The following is a 17,454-nucleotide window of genomic DNA, read 5'->3' on the forward strand; positions in this document are numbered from 1 at the left end:
CACGCTACGCTAATGCAGCCTACACAACTTTATTCAAAATCAATGCACTGTATGCCGCTGCACTCTACGCCAATCTACTCTGCACCACTGTACTTCATGTCACTTCACTCTAGATCTCTCTACTCCACCCTATGACACAACACTCTATGATGCTCCATTTCATCAAACTCTACTCCACTCCACGCCACTCTATTCTACACAACACTCTACTCCACTCAATGACACTACTCCACTCTGACACTTTTGCCACTCTACTCTATGCCACTTGACTCTACAACACTTTACTCCACCCTGTACCATCCCACTTTCCTACACTACTTCACTCTATTCCACTCCACTCTGACAATGTACTCCACTTTATGCCACTCTACTCTAAAACACTTCACTTCACTCTATGCAACACCCTCTGTGCCACTGCACTCTATTCTACACTACTCCATGACGCTCTGTCACTAAACTTTGACACTCTACTTCAATCTGACACTCTACTCCACGATATGCCACTCGACTCTACTCTACATCCTTTCACTATACCACTATTACTCCCTCCACAACTCTCCACTCCACGTCGCTCAACTCTACTCTATACAACCCTACACCGCCCCACAACTCTCTATGCCACTCCATATCACTCCACTTTATGACTCTCCACTCCATGCCACTCCCCTTTACCCCACTTGCTTTTGGACATGCTGAACAGCAGCCATGCTGGTATAAAGCCTAGCTAAAACACATTTTCAAAGCCAATAGCTCTTGACTAGGCGAGACCTATTGGTTTTGCCAATGTTTGTTTAATCAGAGGCCCCACATATTTAGAACGTACAGGGCACGGTTATTTTTTTTCGTGACATGCATATGGGAACGCTTAGACAGCATAAGAAGAACGTGACATGGAGGTGACAGAGGGGAGTCTGCCGTTGGCTGGTAACTGGCGTTTTATCCAGAGCACAGTGCAAGCAATGTGACTTTAAAATGTGAGTTAACCTTGACATTGGTCAATAAAATGCACAAAGGCGCACTTTATGCAATGTGGTAAGGGCACGGGATACCTAGAGCAACATAGGAGTGAGGTCTTGACCTCATGACCCTTACTGTCAGGAAGAGAGTGGTCTGCAGCTGCAGGGGGCGCTGCAACTCTCTATCAAATGTTCTGATCATCTGCAGGGCAGGAGTCCTGGTCCTGAGACCGTGAGATAACCAAACCGAGCCCATGTTTGGGTTGTTCCTGTACTGCGCCGCAGTAGCTGCAGAAGAGAGCATGTCAAGAGGGTCATGTGCCATTCATCCTCCAATGAAGAGGCAGCATCAGGACAGTGGACAGATGCAAGGACTTCTGGGGAAGGACTGGGAAGTATATTAGTATTAATAGACTGTGTCATTTCCTGAACTCAAATGCATATGTCCATCTTTGTGAATGATAGCACATGGGATCACAGAAGACCAGATATGATCTGAGCTCCATCCACTTTTGGGCGTGATTAGCAGTGTGAGGACCCAAGGGAAGAGGAGTAGAGGAAATCCCTACCTAGCAGCAGTAGGTACCTTCACAGAAACTTGTTATTTAGCCAAACTGCGCAAGGAGTTGTAGACTTGATTTAAATTAATTGCACACATTTGACTAACTCACTGGAGAGCAGTGATTTGTAGACGAAAAGGCTGTGATTGGAAACACAGTGGCTATAGACATGGCCATTTTTTCAGGCCTGGCTTTTCTTTTCAAATCATTGTATGGTACAGCTACTGGCTCAACTGAGGCAAAACAAGACTACAACTCCCAGAAGGCGCTGATTATTTAAGGACCGCAAATGGCAACAAGCATTGAAAATGTAATAGGTCTCGCCTTTGATTAAGTTAAAGCCATTTGCTTTGCTAATGGTATTGTATAGTAAAGCTAATGGCTTTAACTTAATCAAAGGCGAGACCTATTGCATTTTTTAAAAGTAATAAAATAACGTGAACGTGGTATGCTTTTGGTCTGCGCAAGGTTAGATTTGCAGTCGGATTTCGTACTAGGGATTGTGTCCTATCTTTTGTAAAGTTCTACAAGTATTTTAGAAAGTTCAGTCAGCTAGAGGTAGCCACCTGCCAGCCAGATGCGTAATTTCTCTCTACCGGGTCCTACATCAGTGTCTCCGGTCCTTTATTTTACAAAGGCGTAGCAAGAGTGCCACGGCCGGGCCTTGGTACACATAAGAAATATTCCCATCCCCACGCCTGTCAAGCTCGTAAAATACAGCAAATGGGCTCCCCACCAGCCCTAAGCTGTTGTGCCACTGCACCTGCTGCACTATTGCTAGCACTGCCTCTGCTGTAGAGAGTCAGTCAGTGAAACAGGAGAAAGTCTGCACGTTAGACTGCGACGTAGGTTTTCCGCATCACCTACAGTGCTTAACTTGTGCTAGAGTTTTCTGGTACTCAGCACTGGCAATTATTTCTAAACACAGGCACCTACTAATGAGAATCCACCAAATGGTGGTGCTGTGTCTGTAATTTATAAACAACGTTCATTAGTGGAACATTTAATTGTTTAATTTATCTTATTTTTTTTATATAAAACTCGGTCTTAAACCGTAAATTTAAAGTGGCTTGTGGATTGCAGCACCTGCAGTTGCCCCATGAGAAATACCTTGGGTGCTGGCACTTAACTTTTTACAAATTAAGCACTGATCACCTACATGCCATAGGTTCCAAATTGAGGGTTCCAAGTAGACCGTACAAGACTGGGCTTGGGTCCTGCACTTGTGGGTGCACATTGCCTGGAGCACTCCTGTGATCCAGCGCAAGTGACTTTAATGCTGCTGTACTTCGCCACCACACACCTGAAGTGCCAGGGAGCCAACTGTAAATCAGTATGATGCGCTACATGCACAATTGGCTATTTGCAAAAACACGTGGCTTGAAGTATTTTTCGTTTGTGTTCAATTTAAAAAGGGCAGCTCCTCACACTGCTCTTCCTTGCACTACCACTGCCCTGCTATTGAGCTGTCCCTAAACTCTGGTTCATCCCTCTGACACCTTGACACTCCTGTGATCCTGCTCAAGTGACTTTAATGCCGATGTACTCTGTCACCACACACCCAAAGTGCCTAGAAGCCAACTGTAAATCAGTATGATGAGCTACGTGCACAAATGGCTATTTGGAGGTGGGCAGGATCCCTCCCCTCCCACCATGACGGTGAGAGGAGGCGGAGGGCCACCAGTGCCGCTTGCACACAACCTTCCACTTTCAGTCTCTAATTGCAGCGCGCGAGCCAAGTTTGCACCCGAGCCTCCCTCTCCCTTCCTTCTGGCTGTGTGCCCCCCTCCTCTCCATTCTACATGGATCAGCGCCTTTCCTTACTGACTGCTGAGCCGGTACATCCACTGTGTGCTTTTTGTTTGTCTCTCAATTCGGACCCCCGTGTCCATCTGGACGGGACATCCCCCATTCCGGATTCCAATCCGGGTGGGGTCCAAGGGCTGTGGCGGGGTTCCCAAGGATGAAACAGGTGTTTTGGATCTTGGTGGTGTGCAGCCAGTGGATCCTGCAGGCGGTAAGTCAGTGGCTGGCATGGTCACAGCGCCCTGACCTAGCACACAAGCGCCTCTAGGCACTACACGCATGCATTTATTCCGTTTTTATGTAGTGCCCAGACTACAAGTTCCACGTTTTACTGCAGTAGAGAGTTGAGGCACTGGAGGAGATTGTGCTCTGCCCAGGATCACACAGTGTAGTAACAACCTGGGCATGCCGGGTTTAGAACTCAAGTTTCCCGGGTCCACAGTCACTAAAACGTACACACTATCCCTAAAAGTGTTCACGCACATACTGTGTGTGTTTCCTAGCCTATGTTTGTAGGGTTGAGCACAGTTTGTGTTGATCTTAGCCTTGTGATGCAGGATATTTTTTATGTTGTTGCAATTCTATAGCGCGAACTCACCCGAAGGTATTTTGAGATCTTCGAATTAAGCACGGCGTGTTCTTGTTCGCTAAAAATGTTTTCAATCGGTCAATGGGTTTTGTGTCAGTGATGTAGCTAGATGCGGGTGCCGCTGTCATGGGTACGAAGCTTGATGTCTGCCAGCTGCGTGTGATAGTGGTGTAGTACTGACACGGATGGACTGCGAGAGCGCACTTTTTAAAAGCAATAAAAAACAACCTGTGCACTGCCGCCAGTAAAAGATCCAGTCCCGGTGGGCGGGGCCAAAAGACGACAGGGCGGCAACAAGGAGGGACTAAAAAGCCTCCTTAACAATAGAATGCCAGTGTTTAGCCTAAACTACGACCCGAGCCAATGGGAAGCGGGCGCGGGGCTTCAAGTCCCCTTCCTCAACCGTATTGATTTCAAGAAGCTCTCGAATGTCGAGAGCAGCGCATGTGCGCTGCTATCGCCAGCCGAGACCTAAAAAGGTGTCCTGCCAACAAAGACAGACAGGGCTGTTGTTGGAGCACAATGTCTGTGTTACGTGTATGACGGAAGACTAAAGCTGAGCTCACGGGATTCCACTTGTGTGAGTAGGTTACGCAGTGCAGGTGTTTCTGTGTATTCCCTATTTGCAGTCCTGATATTATGTATAATGGACGACAAGTACACGAATACAGAAAATCCCTGACTGCTTGAACTGTTCGAGCGTGGAGCTAGGAAACTTATGGTACATGGCTGTGGAAAGGCAAATGTGTTTCACAAATAAAAATGTGCCAAGAATAAGCGTCACAAGTCAACAACTCTGTTCACTCCCCACACCCTTTTCCTCTGTCCTTGCCACCACAGGCACCTACAAATACAGCTGCTGGCAGTGGACAAAGGCAGCGGGGCTTCGTCCTAAATCATTAGCCACTGCTGCCCGGATTGTAGCCCTCTGCTGCTCCAACCAATGTTCTGCAGCCATTTTCTCGGTGGTTCCTCCTAACCCCAGCAACCACCGGAAGACTGGTCTACGGAAGTGGGGGGGAGGGGAAGAGGGAGACAGCTCCCATCAGGCCGGTGCCACTGGAAGGGCGCGAGAGTCATTCATATCAGCACATATGTAGGCTCTGGGAGACATGCCCCTGACCCTGCCCCGTCTCTCCTGACCTTTCCTCTGTAGAGGAGGCCCCGGCACTGGCCCTGCACCCAGGCTGCGTTGCGTCTGTCGTGTTTGCTTCTCGGCTGTTTGCTGCGTGTAGGACTTGTATCTCCAGCCGAAGCCGAAGCCGAAGCCGTGGTCAAAGACCAGCAGCCTGTGGTGTCCTCTCTGAAACTACTGACAGGAGTTTGAGGGAAGGAGGCCCCTCAAACCAATTCCAACCATAGACCGAAATCCAAAGAAGGCCTTGGGAGGCGGTCTTTGAGGCACACCGGGCCTCTGGGGACCCCCACCCCGCCTCACAGCTTTAGCAGGAAGATGACGGGGCCGCCTGCAGAACAGCTCACGGTGTTACTAATGCACTCACACTTTTCTTTATACGGGACGCAAAACGACTAATAACCGCAGCTTTAGATGAATGTTTTCTGACTGGAAGTTCTCATTTTGTATAATCATAAAAAGCTCCATTTTACAGCGTGGAAAATAAAAACTCATCAGCCATCCAGCTTGCTTCCTTCGAGTTTTATAACCGTCCTGCAGTCTTCTGTCCGACGGCCAGATGTCTGCCCTCAGAGGAGCTGCTGCAGCTCGTACAAGAGCTTTACTTGTATTTGCTGAGTGGGAACTGTTTCCGGTTCATTTTAGAGACAACCTGCCTTTCTTAAGACAAGCAGCTATTGATTGGGATAAGGCGTCCGAACCCTGCGGTGTGATGAGCTGTACATATGTACTACATACAGTTTGAGAAAGTTGCAAAAGAGCATTGGAAATGAGCTCCTACTGAAATGAATCATTCTGAGCAATTGGTGAAGTGGTGTTGGTGAGACAGAGGTTATGCTTCCTGCACAAAACGCTATGCATACAGCTGGTGACCATTGTGCTCACAAAAGCACCCACATTTCCAACACGCCACACACAATGCTGCAAAATAACACTTCGACTCCCATCGACTAACACAGCTCAGATACGCAAGATATGACCACCATACCTATCCACCAGCACCTCTACTTACAATAACCTTGTTTACACTCTACAAACCACAGACGTGGTCTAGTGACTGTTCTATGCCAACTTGTGTCTGGTAGGGTGAGGGTTTGTGTGGCAGGATATCACTTCTTCACCCCTCTTCACCATTCAGTACAGATAACCATAACATTTAGCTAGATCATCTAAGATCCGCTGGGTTATTTGGGCGGGTATTATCATGATTTACCACCTTCTTGACCAACCGGTCTCAAACGATAGCACTGCCGCGGTTGCAATCTGCTGGGACATTACTGCCCTGCAGCTTCTCCAAAGGATTTACCCTGTCCCCATCCGTTGAACCAACCCATCCAGCATCTTTACCACATGATCTGGTGCTTCGAGTTTAGCACCCTTTCCTAGGCAGATGACATGCAGCTGCTTCTCAGATGTAAATGTAAATGTGTTTGTATTTATATAGCGCCTTCTACCCAGAGGTCTCGTAGCACTGTATTCATACCGCTGTGGAACCCTTCCTGGCTTTTCTGTGAGATGTCCACTCCTGGGCACTCCCAAGGTGAAGCCAGGCATCCAAGCGCTGCTGGGGCCGTTGTGGAGATTAAGCAAGCTATTGCCCAGAGTCACAGAGTGGGACCCATGATTAGACTAGGCACCGAGGCTAGAATTATCAGGTCCGGGGAGATTGAGTCCAAGAGCCGCCGAGGCAGGAATTGAACCCTGGTCCCGGGCCAGACCTCTGCATCAGGGTCTTCCGCTCTAACCATTGAGGCACGCTTCTCCACATGTGATCAGCATTCCTCCGTGTCCATCGTACCGCTGTAACTCTGACTACAAGTCATTCTGAAATTGATGTCTGAGAGGTTTTTAAAGCGTAGTAACAGCAATGTGTTCTCCCTTAGATTGAGATGGTATGGTCGCTAGAAGGTGTCCTAAAGACTCTGAGAAAAAATCCATCCTTTCTCCTGATGGAGAAGCTTGGTCAGGTATTGGGGACTTTTGTTCTAGATGACTGCAGGGCCCTCAGTCTGGGTTCAGCAGATCCTTCAATATCTAAGCTTCTGCGGCTTCAGGATATTGCCACAGGAGTGTTGGTAGGACCTATAAAAATTGATCATTTCTTGCAGGGGAGACAGTTTTTGACATGGCTTCCAAAAAACAAAGAATTCTGTTAAGGCACTCTAGCTTGTCCACAGAGCCTTCTATATTATCCGCCTCTTCCTTCCTTCTAGTGTTGTGAGCCCTTTATCGTCTGATTAGACCTTCATCGCTAAGCTCTCTTCTCCTTCTGAGTCTTCCCGCTTTAAGTGGACATTGTTCCACGGGCAGAACTTTCTGACTTTTGGGATCCAAACTCTGGAACTATGCGCCTCTTGAGTTCCGCGCTGTCTCTAACGTCTCACATTCCATTGATGCTCGCGGTTCCAGCCCCCGCAGCTGGTTTTCGTACCAGGGTGGGTGGAAGCTGGTTTTGTGGGAATTATCTCCGGTATTTCTATTGTGCTCACATCTTAGGCCTGGTATGAGATTTTAGTGCCAAGATATCTCCGCGAGCACGTACTCCATGAATAATAACTAAAAAGGCAAAAAAAAAGATGTACTCGAAGCTGACCTGCCGCCCTTGAAAGAGGTCAGACAAAGATGGAAATCAGATTCCATCCAATCCATTTTAAAACAATATTTTTCCAGCCGCAGTGAACAGATGTATTCAAACCTGCACGGAATCCCTTATGTTGAGTGGTGGCTGCCTGTTTGTCTGCACTGTAGTTTTCTTTCAGGTGGTCAGGACTCACCCGCCCTTCTGTGGACAGACATGGCAAAGTGGACATCAAATGCAATTGCATGTTTTATTAGGACATTTCACGGGAGTCCCAATGGCAATTCTAAATACTATGGGGCAGATTTACACAAGCCCCTTGCGTCACTTTTAACATGGGAAAAGTGACGCAAAAGTGGCGCAAGGGGCTTGTAAATATGCCCCAATATTCCTAGCATATTTTCAGGTTTAGGATAAACTACACTGTTAAAACGCCATCCAACCAGAAAGAGAATCTTTCAGCATTTCTAAATCCCAGTTTTCAATGTTCCATCAATAATAAACGTAAACGTGTGCGCAACCCCCGCATAACCTGCTGGCGCTGCATGCAGCTTCAGCGCCAGAGAACAGGGAGCTCCAACCCAGACGGCAACCGGAGCTCGCCTACAGGCCGGGGAATGCGCCTGCCCGAGGCCAGGCAGTGGCCATTAGGAGGGCGGGCTCCTAGTCATGGAGGGCTGTCCCGCCCCCGCATGACATAGTAGTTCCTCACCCATGGCAGTCTCCCCTGGTTGGTGGAGACTGTGTAGATGATGCACGTCCGGGGCGGCTGGGAGGAGCCGGCGGGAGTATTTTGAACTCTGAGGCAGGAGGCCTCCTCTGCAGAGGAAAGGCCAGGAGAGACGGGGCAGGGTCAGGGGCATGTCTCCCAGAGCCTACATATATGCTGCCCTTTATCCTGCAATGTCGGGACTCACGACGAATCTACGTCCTCCCCCGCGACCCCCCCCCCCTCCCCCCCCCCCCCATGGCCCCTCCTCTTCAGATTCTTCTCTTTTATATCTCCCCTGCCCCTTCACCCGGACGCTCTCACCCCATTCTTGAGCCTTGGTTCACATCCGCATTCTGAAGCAGGTGTGAAAGACTCCTGGGCACTGGAAGTAAGAGTGATGGTGTGGGGGTTGCTGCAGCACCCTCAGAATAATTATGCTGGAGCTCAGAAGGTGAACGAGCAATAAAGACGCCTTTGCATTTTGGTTTTATCTTGACACATTTGTGCGCGTTCAGAGGTCAATTGCAGGCTATATGTCTGGCAAAATACTGCTTATTCTTTTAACACAGTGATTGGTATTTACTTTTCTTTATTTGCAAAGTTGGCGCATTTTGTGAAGTGATCTATCTAACAGTCCTGGATACATGAACAGGTTAAGGTGGAGGGATGTCACACAACAACATTTAAATACCTGTAAATGAACTGTGCAAATATTTCAAAATAAATCATCAGTTAGAAAACAGAAATGGAGTTAATATTTTTGTAATTCTGAAGAGTGATGGGTACAAAGATTTTCTTAGGATCAAAACAAACCAAGAAGCTTTACTTGCTGAAACCCGATTATCGGTTGTGTCAGGCACGCAATGCCCACTGGGCTCAAAGGGCTTCAGCACACCCCCCCCCCCTCCCACCCCCCATCGTGTGTGGCAGCCCCGGCCGAGACAGCTTCCTGGGCACACACACACACAGCCGCACGAGTACTTCACAGGTCTTTACAAGACCATTTACGTGTTAATGAGGGTTTGTTACTTCTCACCCCTTCTTAGAGCCCCTGCATCTCCACTCTGCATATTACAGGAAGAGTCAGCCCCCCACGAAATTTTTGGGAGCCCTTCCCGAAATTTGGCTCTAGTTGCGCCTCTGGGCTGTGTGTTATAGTTTCAGTAGTAAAACTTCATGCTGGTGAAAACTTTGTGGCCATTTTAACGGAAAATGTACTCTCTGTAAAGGATAGTGGATAGGTGGATGATATTTATCAACCATTTCTGGCAAAAATCACGCATTCGAACGAAACCAATACTAGTCAGGAAAACTTATCACCCACAGGGACTCCATCTTTTACTGAGTTTCAACCACTGACAGAAGATCAAGTACTACAAATCGTAGCGACAATCAAAGCTGGATCCAAGCTAGATCCATGCCCATTATCGGCACTCTTACCGGTGATGGAGTCGATTATACCAGTCTTGACTCAAGTTTGTAACTCCATTCTGCTCTCTGGGATATACCCCATTAGTCTAAAAACGACACTGCTCAAACCTCTGCTGAAAAAACCAGGAGCTGATAAGTCAGAACTAAAAAATTACCGACCCATTGCTAGTCTTCCGTTCATGGCCAAAGTGGTGGAAAAGGCCATGAACCAACAATTAACTGAGTATATAGAAACCCACAAGAAGCTAGACGATACTCAGTACGGATTTAGGAAATACCATGGGACTGAAACTGCCCTTATCAAAGCAACCGAAGACATCCGAACAATAAGAGACCAAGGCGGCACAGCGGTGCTGGTACTGCTGGATCTCTCAGCAGCTTTCGACACGGTCGACCATGGTACTCTGGTCGGCCGTGTCGGAAAAACAGGCATCTCCTCCACGGCAAGAGATCTCCTCGCCTCCTTTCTCTCGGAGAGAACGCAGGCTGTCTCTTTGGGCCCTTATCAATCTGCCAAATTGTCACAACCGTGTGGGGTTCCTCAAGGCTCATCCCTGAGTCCGACACTCTTTAACATATATGTGTCGGACCTGGCCAATGTCATCAAGGCACACGGGATGAGCCTTACCTCCTACGCGGATGACACACAACTGGTGTTGGCTATAAGGGGTGATGGTGAGGAAGTAGCTAAAACATTCCAGAGAGGACTGACAGAACTGGGGGATTGGATGACAGCAAATTGCCTAAAACTAAACTCAGAAAAAACCGAAGTTATGATTTTTGGGCAACTCTCACCAGAATGGCCTAACTCGTGGTGGCCACAAACTTTTGGCGCCCCCCCTAATCCAGTGACCAAAGTAAGGAATTTAGGAATAATTTTCGACAATCATCTTAATTTTATGGACCATGCCAGCAAAGTGGCATCAATTGCCCACCATAAACTGCGCATGATCCGAAAGATAAGTCCCTATCTTCCAACCACCGCCATTAAAACTCTGGTCAGCTCATTAGTCTTGACATCCTTAGACTATTGCAATGGGCTCTTTATCAATGCCCAAGCAAGAGTCCTAAAAAAACTGCAGACTATACAGAATGCAGCAGCACGTCTCATTCTGGGAATTCCAAAATTTGCTCCTTTATCAAATGCCATTCCCAAACTACACTGGTTGACGATTCAGAACAGAGCCAGATTCAAATCCCAGTGTATTGTATATAAAGTCCTAAACAAACAGGGTCCACAGTTCCTTAAAGACCATCTACGACCATACCAACCCACACGCCAACTGCGCTCTACTAACAGTAACCAACTTATGGTACCTAGAACCAAAACTGTGATGTGGGGAGACCGACGGTTTGTAGTGGCGGCTTCCAAACTTTGGAATACCCTACCCCAAGACATTAGGGCCTGTCCCACGCTACTCCAATTCCGCAAGAAATTAAAAACTTGGCTGTTTAATAAATAAACTTCTAATTGACTCCAGGTATAGAATTTTCATTAGAGCAAGGCAGTTTCACCCAGCCGGCAAGTTATTCAGCGCCAAGACACCTCAGGGTATATGCTGCGCTTTACAAGTACCAATAAATAAATAAATAAATAAATAAATAAATAAATAGTGTGCTACCACACCATGCTTTAGTAATATACTTGTAACAGTGTGCTCCAAAATGCACCACCTGCTACATGCCACACCCTTACCACTCTCCTGCTGAATTGCGCGGCTCGCTTCCTTCGTGTGATACTACGACTTCAGTGATGTAACATTGATGGCAGCACCCGCACTCTGAAAATTGTTCCAGCACCACTGCAATGACTGTTGTTTTGCATGGTAGATGCATTTGTATAGTGCTTCATACTGCGAACAAGGCACCAAAGTGCTTTAGTATGCGGGTAGCTTGTTGCCCTGTATACAGTACTTAGATGGAAAAGTGTTGGTGTCAGAACTCTTTGCAGAGGGCCACCGAGCATGCAGGGGCTCTTGGACCCAACCGTGGTGATTGAGGCCTTTAACTCCTGATGTCCCAGGACCCCACCTACTATGGATCCTGGGCCCAGTACCCCTTCTGCATATGACTCTCAGTGGTAGCTGTGGACGAGCAGTCAAAGACTCCCTCAGGGGAAGGGCGGGGAGCGTGAATACAGGTAAGTGAACATGACTCATAACTCAAAGTGCCCCTAGTACGAACAATAAATCAATATCCAGTCCAAAACTTACTTTTGTAAGAAAAAGAGGTATTTTATTTCGAACTCTACACATTCAAAGGAATATCGACATTCATCAGCAATAGCACTATACCCTCGAGTTCGGGGCTCTAGTAGTTGTCAGGCAAATCCAGCTCCCACCCTCTTTCTTTTAACGTGGTCAGGGTTATTCCCCATTCACATGGTGGCCATGTCCAGGGAAAAGTTGACATCCTTCAAGAGTCAGACAGGGGTAGGTCTCCGTGTACGGGCTTGACCCGCAGATTACAGTCGCAATCTTTCTGTCCAGGCAACGACCCAATTCCTTGCCCACACTGGTAACGGCAGCCCCTCCTGGCATACAGGGTTGGTGCAATACTCTCAGTCTTGGTGCAGACTCTTCTGCTGTAATCAGCCTCACTACAGCTGTCTCTCCTGGCATATGGGGTCACCGATAAAGGCAGACACAAGTCTCAACACTCGAGGCTCAATAAGTTCAACAATGGCCTCCTCTAGCATAGGGGTCACCACAACGAGGCGGTTGGGGCCTGGCACTTCCTGTATGGCGCTCCTTACATATCTCCGATCACGGCGGCCCTCTCCTGGAATGTAGGTTTTGCCAGGCAGTTCCTGCGTAGGGCAAAAACCAATCCGTGCACAACCGTTCCCCTCATGCCTTGTTGAGGGAGTCCTCTTGGTAGGGCTCCCACTGAGCCGCGTTTCCTCCAGTGCTCTTCTCTTCCTCAGAGGGCACACTGGTATTGGCAGGCAGCCAGGCGCTGGAGGTCCAGGCTCCAAGGCAGGTGGTCTTGGTTCACTGGGTGATGTCCCCTCGCCCAGCATAGAGACTAGAAGGCCTTGGCCCCCAGTCCTGGTCATAGGCAGAAGTCTTGCAGATCTTCTCCTTCTCACACAGCCCGTCTGGCAGCTTGAGCGATGATCATCTCTGGGGTCTCAACATTCCCTTCTTATAATCCTTTTACAAACACCAAGATGTGATTTAGAGTCTAAGTCTTTGGCATTTTATGTTGGGGTGCTGCTTCCTTTGAAGTGTACACTTCTTATTTCCCCTTGAAAGGATGGCTGTCACAGCAGGCAAGACTGAAGCTGATTGACCCCAAACATAATTCAGGGGAGTGACTAGAGTTCACACCTAGATGTCTGCCACAGTGATGTGTGCATCACAAGTTTAATCCCAGGCTCCCAGCCCTCCTCTTTGATATCCTTCCTTATGATCTATCACTGAATCACAGAGCTCCTTCTTGAAGTGTAAAAGGCAAGTCTCTCTCTCCCTTCCTCCAGTGTTTGTCTGACCCAGCTTACAGGAATGCAGCAATACACAAATCTGTCTGGGGGATTCCTCTACTCCTCATGTCTTCACCAGGCAGACCTGGGCTTACCAAAATGGAAACCCAGGGTCCTCCATATGATGTGCCATTGCAGGCACCCTTTTGTACTTTCACAGCACACACTATTCAGTACTTTTACCTCTATGCATTGTGCCTCTACAGACACATACATTCAGTGAACACATTAAGTCTGCACGCACTGTTCAGTAATGTAGCTTTTCTGTATTGTACCAGGGTGTGCAAACATACACACACTGCCAACACACACACGCACCATGTCTGCGCTGGACAACATTTCACCCTTCGCAAGCACACACAGCACATTTCCATTGCACACAAAGTGCACACCACTACATCTCTCATGTAATGTATTCCTCGAAGGCATATATGCACTCAATACATACACTAACTAAACATATACTGCACAGTACTGCTCTTTCCCTTTTACAGTACCCTTCCCAAGCACACAAACATCCAGCACTCACTTATCCTGCACTGAGCAGCACACGACATCTACCTGATGAAGGCCAAGGGTGAGTTAAGCACACTGCAGGTGAACTTGTGAAAAGGCGAGTGAGCGTGTAGGCCTTACTCCAGTGACAGAGGCAAAAGGTCCTGTTCACAACTACTGATCTCTACATGGTATGCTGTGACCACTGTGCTCGTGCTGCTTAACTCTTGGTAGACCAATAGTGGTAATGGGGTAACCCAGTATCCATCCGCACCTTGGTATTAGTAAAACATCTACAGTGGATGCTGTCGGGTCAAACGATTACTTCATTGATCATGTTAAACAGAACGTTAACACTCAAATAATTAATCTTGGAATCTGAAGAGTTCCGAATCAACACCCCACATCATAATACTAAAAATCACTTGTACAATGCAAACTTCAATGATAGCTTATTGTTTTATACAAAGTATAAAAACATATGTAGCTGTCACACATGTAGTTCTTTATCAACAGTAGTGAAAGAGGTGACAAACGTGAATTTTGATGAAGCAAGGTGGCACAGCGGAAATACCAATGCAAGAAGTTCCAAGCTTTCATTCATTCATTTGAAGTTATTTGCATTGAGTTCCGGGAAGAAGGTGTACACCGTCCATTGCTACTTGCATTCCGGCAATGAATGTGCATTGCTCACAACAGAGTACAACAGCATCTGCTTGACTCTTTTCGTCCGGTTAAATAGGAGTGAGAGGAATCTTTAGTCCAGTGGTTCTCAACCTAGAGTCTGCTGACCCATACATGGGAAAGATGGACTCTTTCAATGTTCTATAAGTGTGTAGGAATTTGAATTGAAAGCTAAAAATTAAGTTGGCATCCTTAGCTTGAGCAGTACAGTAGTATGAAAGGTAAGTGGCCTCCATTCAAGCACTGTTATGCATGACCAAAAAAGGCATGCATAAGGAGAAAAAAAATGTGGTAGAGTCTAGCATATTGCTTTGTCTTTTAAAAATCAAACCACAATTTAGAAAATCTTCAACCTTCCTGTTAAAATGAAAACATTGGTTTATGGATACTTTTTGTTTGTTGATTAAGTAAAGTATTTTATAAAGTGTGTATTTGTTTGATGTATACTTGTTTCTGCATTTTTTGTGTATTGTTTTGAGGTTCAAATTGTAAAAATTGCTTAGGCCAGGTTCTCCGGCTTCTAGTAGTCATGCATTGGGAATCGCCAGAAGTCGAAAGTGAAGAAGCACTTCTCTATCTTTTGAAATTGTGTGAATGCATTCTCAGAAAACAGCTGGTCAGGGACATGCCTCCTTCCTTGTCTGACTGTAATTGTGTGAACCAAAATATCCTTTATTTTCCTCTGGATATTGCCTTTTTGTTGTTGTCTTTGCAGCAGAAGGGAGGGGTTGACAGCCATTGTCTATAAACATGATCCTCAAAATCACCACACAGTCCACTTCTTGCCTTTTAAGTTTGTATGTATAGATTTTATAACTGGATTTACATGGTGACGAATGTGGGAACTGTTTAGGTGCAGGGCTGGCCCGAGAATACAAATCAGCCCTGGCAATTTAATCGGCCTGCCCCCGAGGGGGTGGGAGCAAGGGTGCAAGTGTGACGCACTGCTGCTGTTTAACTAAACCTACCCTCCAGCAGTGCTGCTTTTGTTTTCCGGGCCGATATTGCAGCACTGTTGCAAAACCGCCCTTGCCCTTCCAGCCTCCCTGGGCAATGCCGATGCACGCTACAGCCAGTCCAGCCATGTTTAGGTGTCATCCGTCATTCTCAGAGTTGTCTTCTCATTAGGTTATATGATGATGCACCTGATGCACCTGATCTGTGTGCCATATAAAGGGATAGGACACTTACCCTTAGAATGCAATAATGTCTGGTTGGAGGGGTAAATTAATGCAAGAAAAAAAACATGGGGGTACTTACCTTACCTGCACTTACTATGCTTGGTAAAGGCATGGGTGGTAATTGCATGCTTTGTGATTCATACATTCGTATCTGCAGAACTTTGTGTCAAAATGGCCATACAATAGTTTGTGAATGTAAAATAAATTACTCTGTGGTACTTTTACCACCACATTCAGAAAAAATAACACCTGCCATACTTGTCCAATGTGACGCGCACTGGCTCTTCCGTAGTCCATTGTTACCAGCTCATATTTCACTCAGCCATTGTGTACAGGGGCGGCCTTAGGTATGTGCAAGCTGTGCACCTGCAAAGGGCCACCAAACCCCATGGGGCGCCACGCCGATATATATCCTTAATATAATAATCCTCTGAGGATGGATACATATTTGCGTGGCGGCCCCAGGCAGGGATTTGGTGGCCTACCGCTCTGTTCCACTTCCAAACACCCTGACCCCCCCTCTTCACTGGTCTCCGCACTCCGGCCCCCCTACCCCCTCTTCCAGACACCCTACCTATGCTCCCTACCCAGTGTCGCCATGAGCCTAGAGCCGCCCCTGTTGTGTATTTCTGTGTCTCCTCAAAGACTGCTTGTTCACTCGTGTAAAGCAGCGCCTCGAAACATGTTTACTCGCCGGAATACCAAACAAGCATTCCAAGTACTAAACCAATCGCTTTTCTTTGCAGTTCAATGGATTATGTATGCAGGGGCCTGGCGGCCTGCCTGGACGGGATGGTACTCCTGGAGTTAATGGCATTCCCGGTACCCCTGGGCTTCCTGGCCATGATGGGCTCAGAGGGGAAAAGGGAGAATGCATAAGAGAGAGCATCACTGAATCCTGGACACCCAACTTCAAACAGTGTGCCTGGAACTCGCTCAACTACGGCATCGACCTGGGGAAAATTGCAGTGAGTAGAGCAATGTCAATTTTGAAACTGATACAGATAAAAAATGCACTACTGGCGGTCTTTTTAGCAACAAAAAAATAATGAAATACATGAATTAGAAATAATAAAATAATAGTAACTAGAGAACGCTTTAAAAGGTAGCATCAATATTTGCACCCTGCAGAAGGCATTTACTAGAAGGCCAAACATTTAAGCGAATGAGACCGAAATGCATTGAATACTATTATGTGTCCCATGCTGCAGGCGTGGTAAAATAAGTTATTAATGCTGTAGTTATTTGAAGGCCAATCTTGAAGAAGCAATTTAATATGCTTAAAGACTTACAGTCACATAGCTGTCGAGTGTAAAATAAATAAGTGATCAAGTTGCAATATTTAGTCATGGTCGGTTCTTGAATCTACCCTCAGATTTGATGCTGAAGGACAGGAATCGTGTTGTCAATTCGATTCAATTCAATTAAGTTAATTTATATAGCGCGCTACATACCCAGAGGGTCTCAAGGCGCTTGGAGAAGGGTGGGGAATTACTTGTCGAATATCCAGGTTTTAAGTTGCTTTCTGAATGCTAGGTGGTTCTGAGTGAGGCGAAGGTGAATGGGAAGTGAGTTCCAGGTTTTTGCCGCCAGGTAGGAGAAGGATCTTCCTCCCATGGTGGTTTTGTTGATGCGAGGTACAGCAGCAAGGGCTTGGTGGGAGGAGCGTAGCTGGCGGGAGGGGGTGTAGAAGGAAAGTCGTGTGTTGAGGCATTCGGGTCCAAGTTCGTAAAGTGCTTTGTGTGCGTGGGTTAGAAGGCGGAATGTTATCCTCTTATTGACGGGGAGCCAGTGGAGGTTTTTCAGGTGACCAGAAATGTGGTCTTTACGCGGGATGTCTAGT

The 17,454-nt window shown here is 47.0% G+C and overlaps 1 protein-coding gene across 2 annotated transcripts in view; it reads left to right on the forward strand.

The window, feature by feature from the left end:
* The window catches only part of CTHRC1 (collagen triple helix repeat containing 1), a 126,399-nt gene that overhangs the window by 49,620 nt on the left and 59,325 nt on the right, over positions 1 to 17,454 (forward strand). For both annotated transcript variants that reach the window (XM_086966096.1, XM_086966097.1), the window contains exon 2: positions 16,358 to 16,579. In XM_086966096.1, the coding sequence (XP_086822222.1) occupies positions 16,358 to 16,579 (222 nt within the window). The remainder of the gene's footprint in view (positions 1 to 16,357; positions 16,580 to 17,454) is intronic.

Source organism: Lissotriton vulgaris, chromosome 4_1 (assembly GCF_964263255.1).
Source record: "Lissotriton vulgaris chromosome 4_1, aLisVul1.2, whole genome shotgun sequence".
NCBI classification, from domain to species: Eukaryota; Metazoa; Chordata; class Amphibia; order Caudata; family Salamandridae; genus Lissotriton; species Lissotriton vulgaris.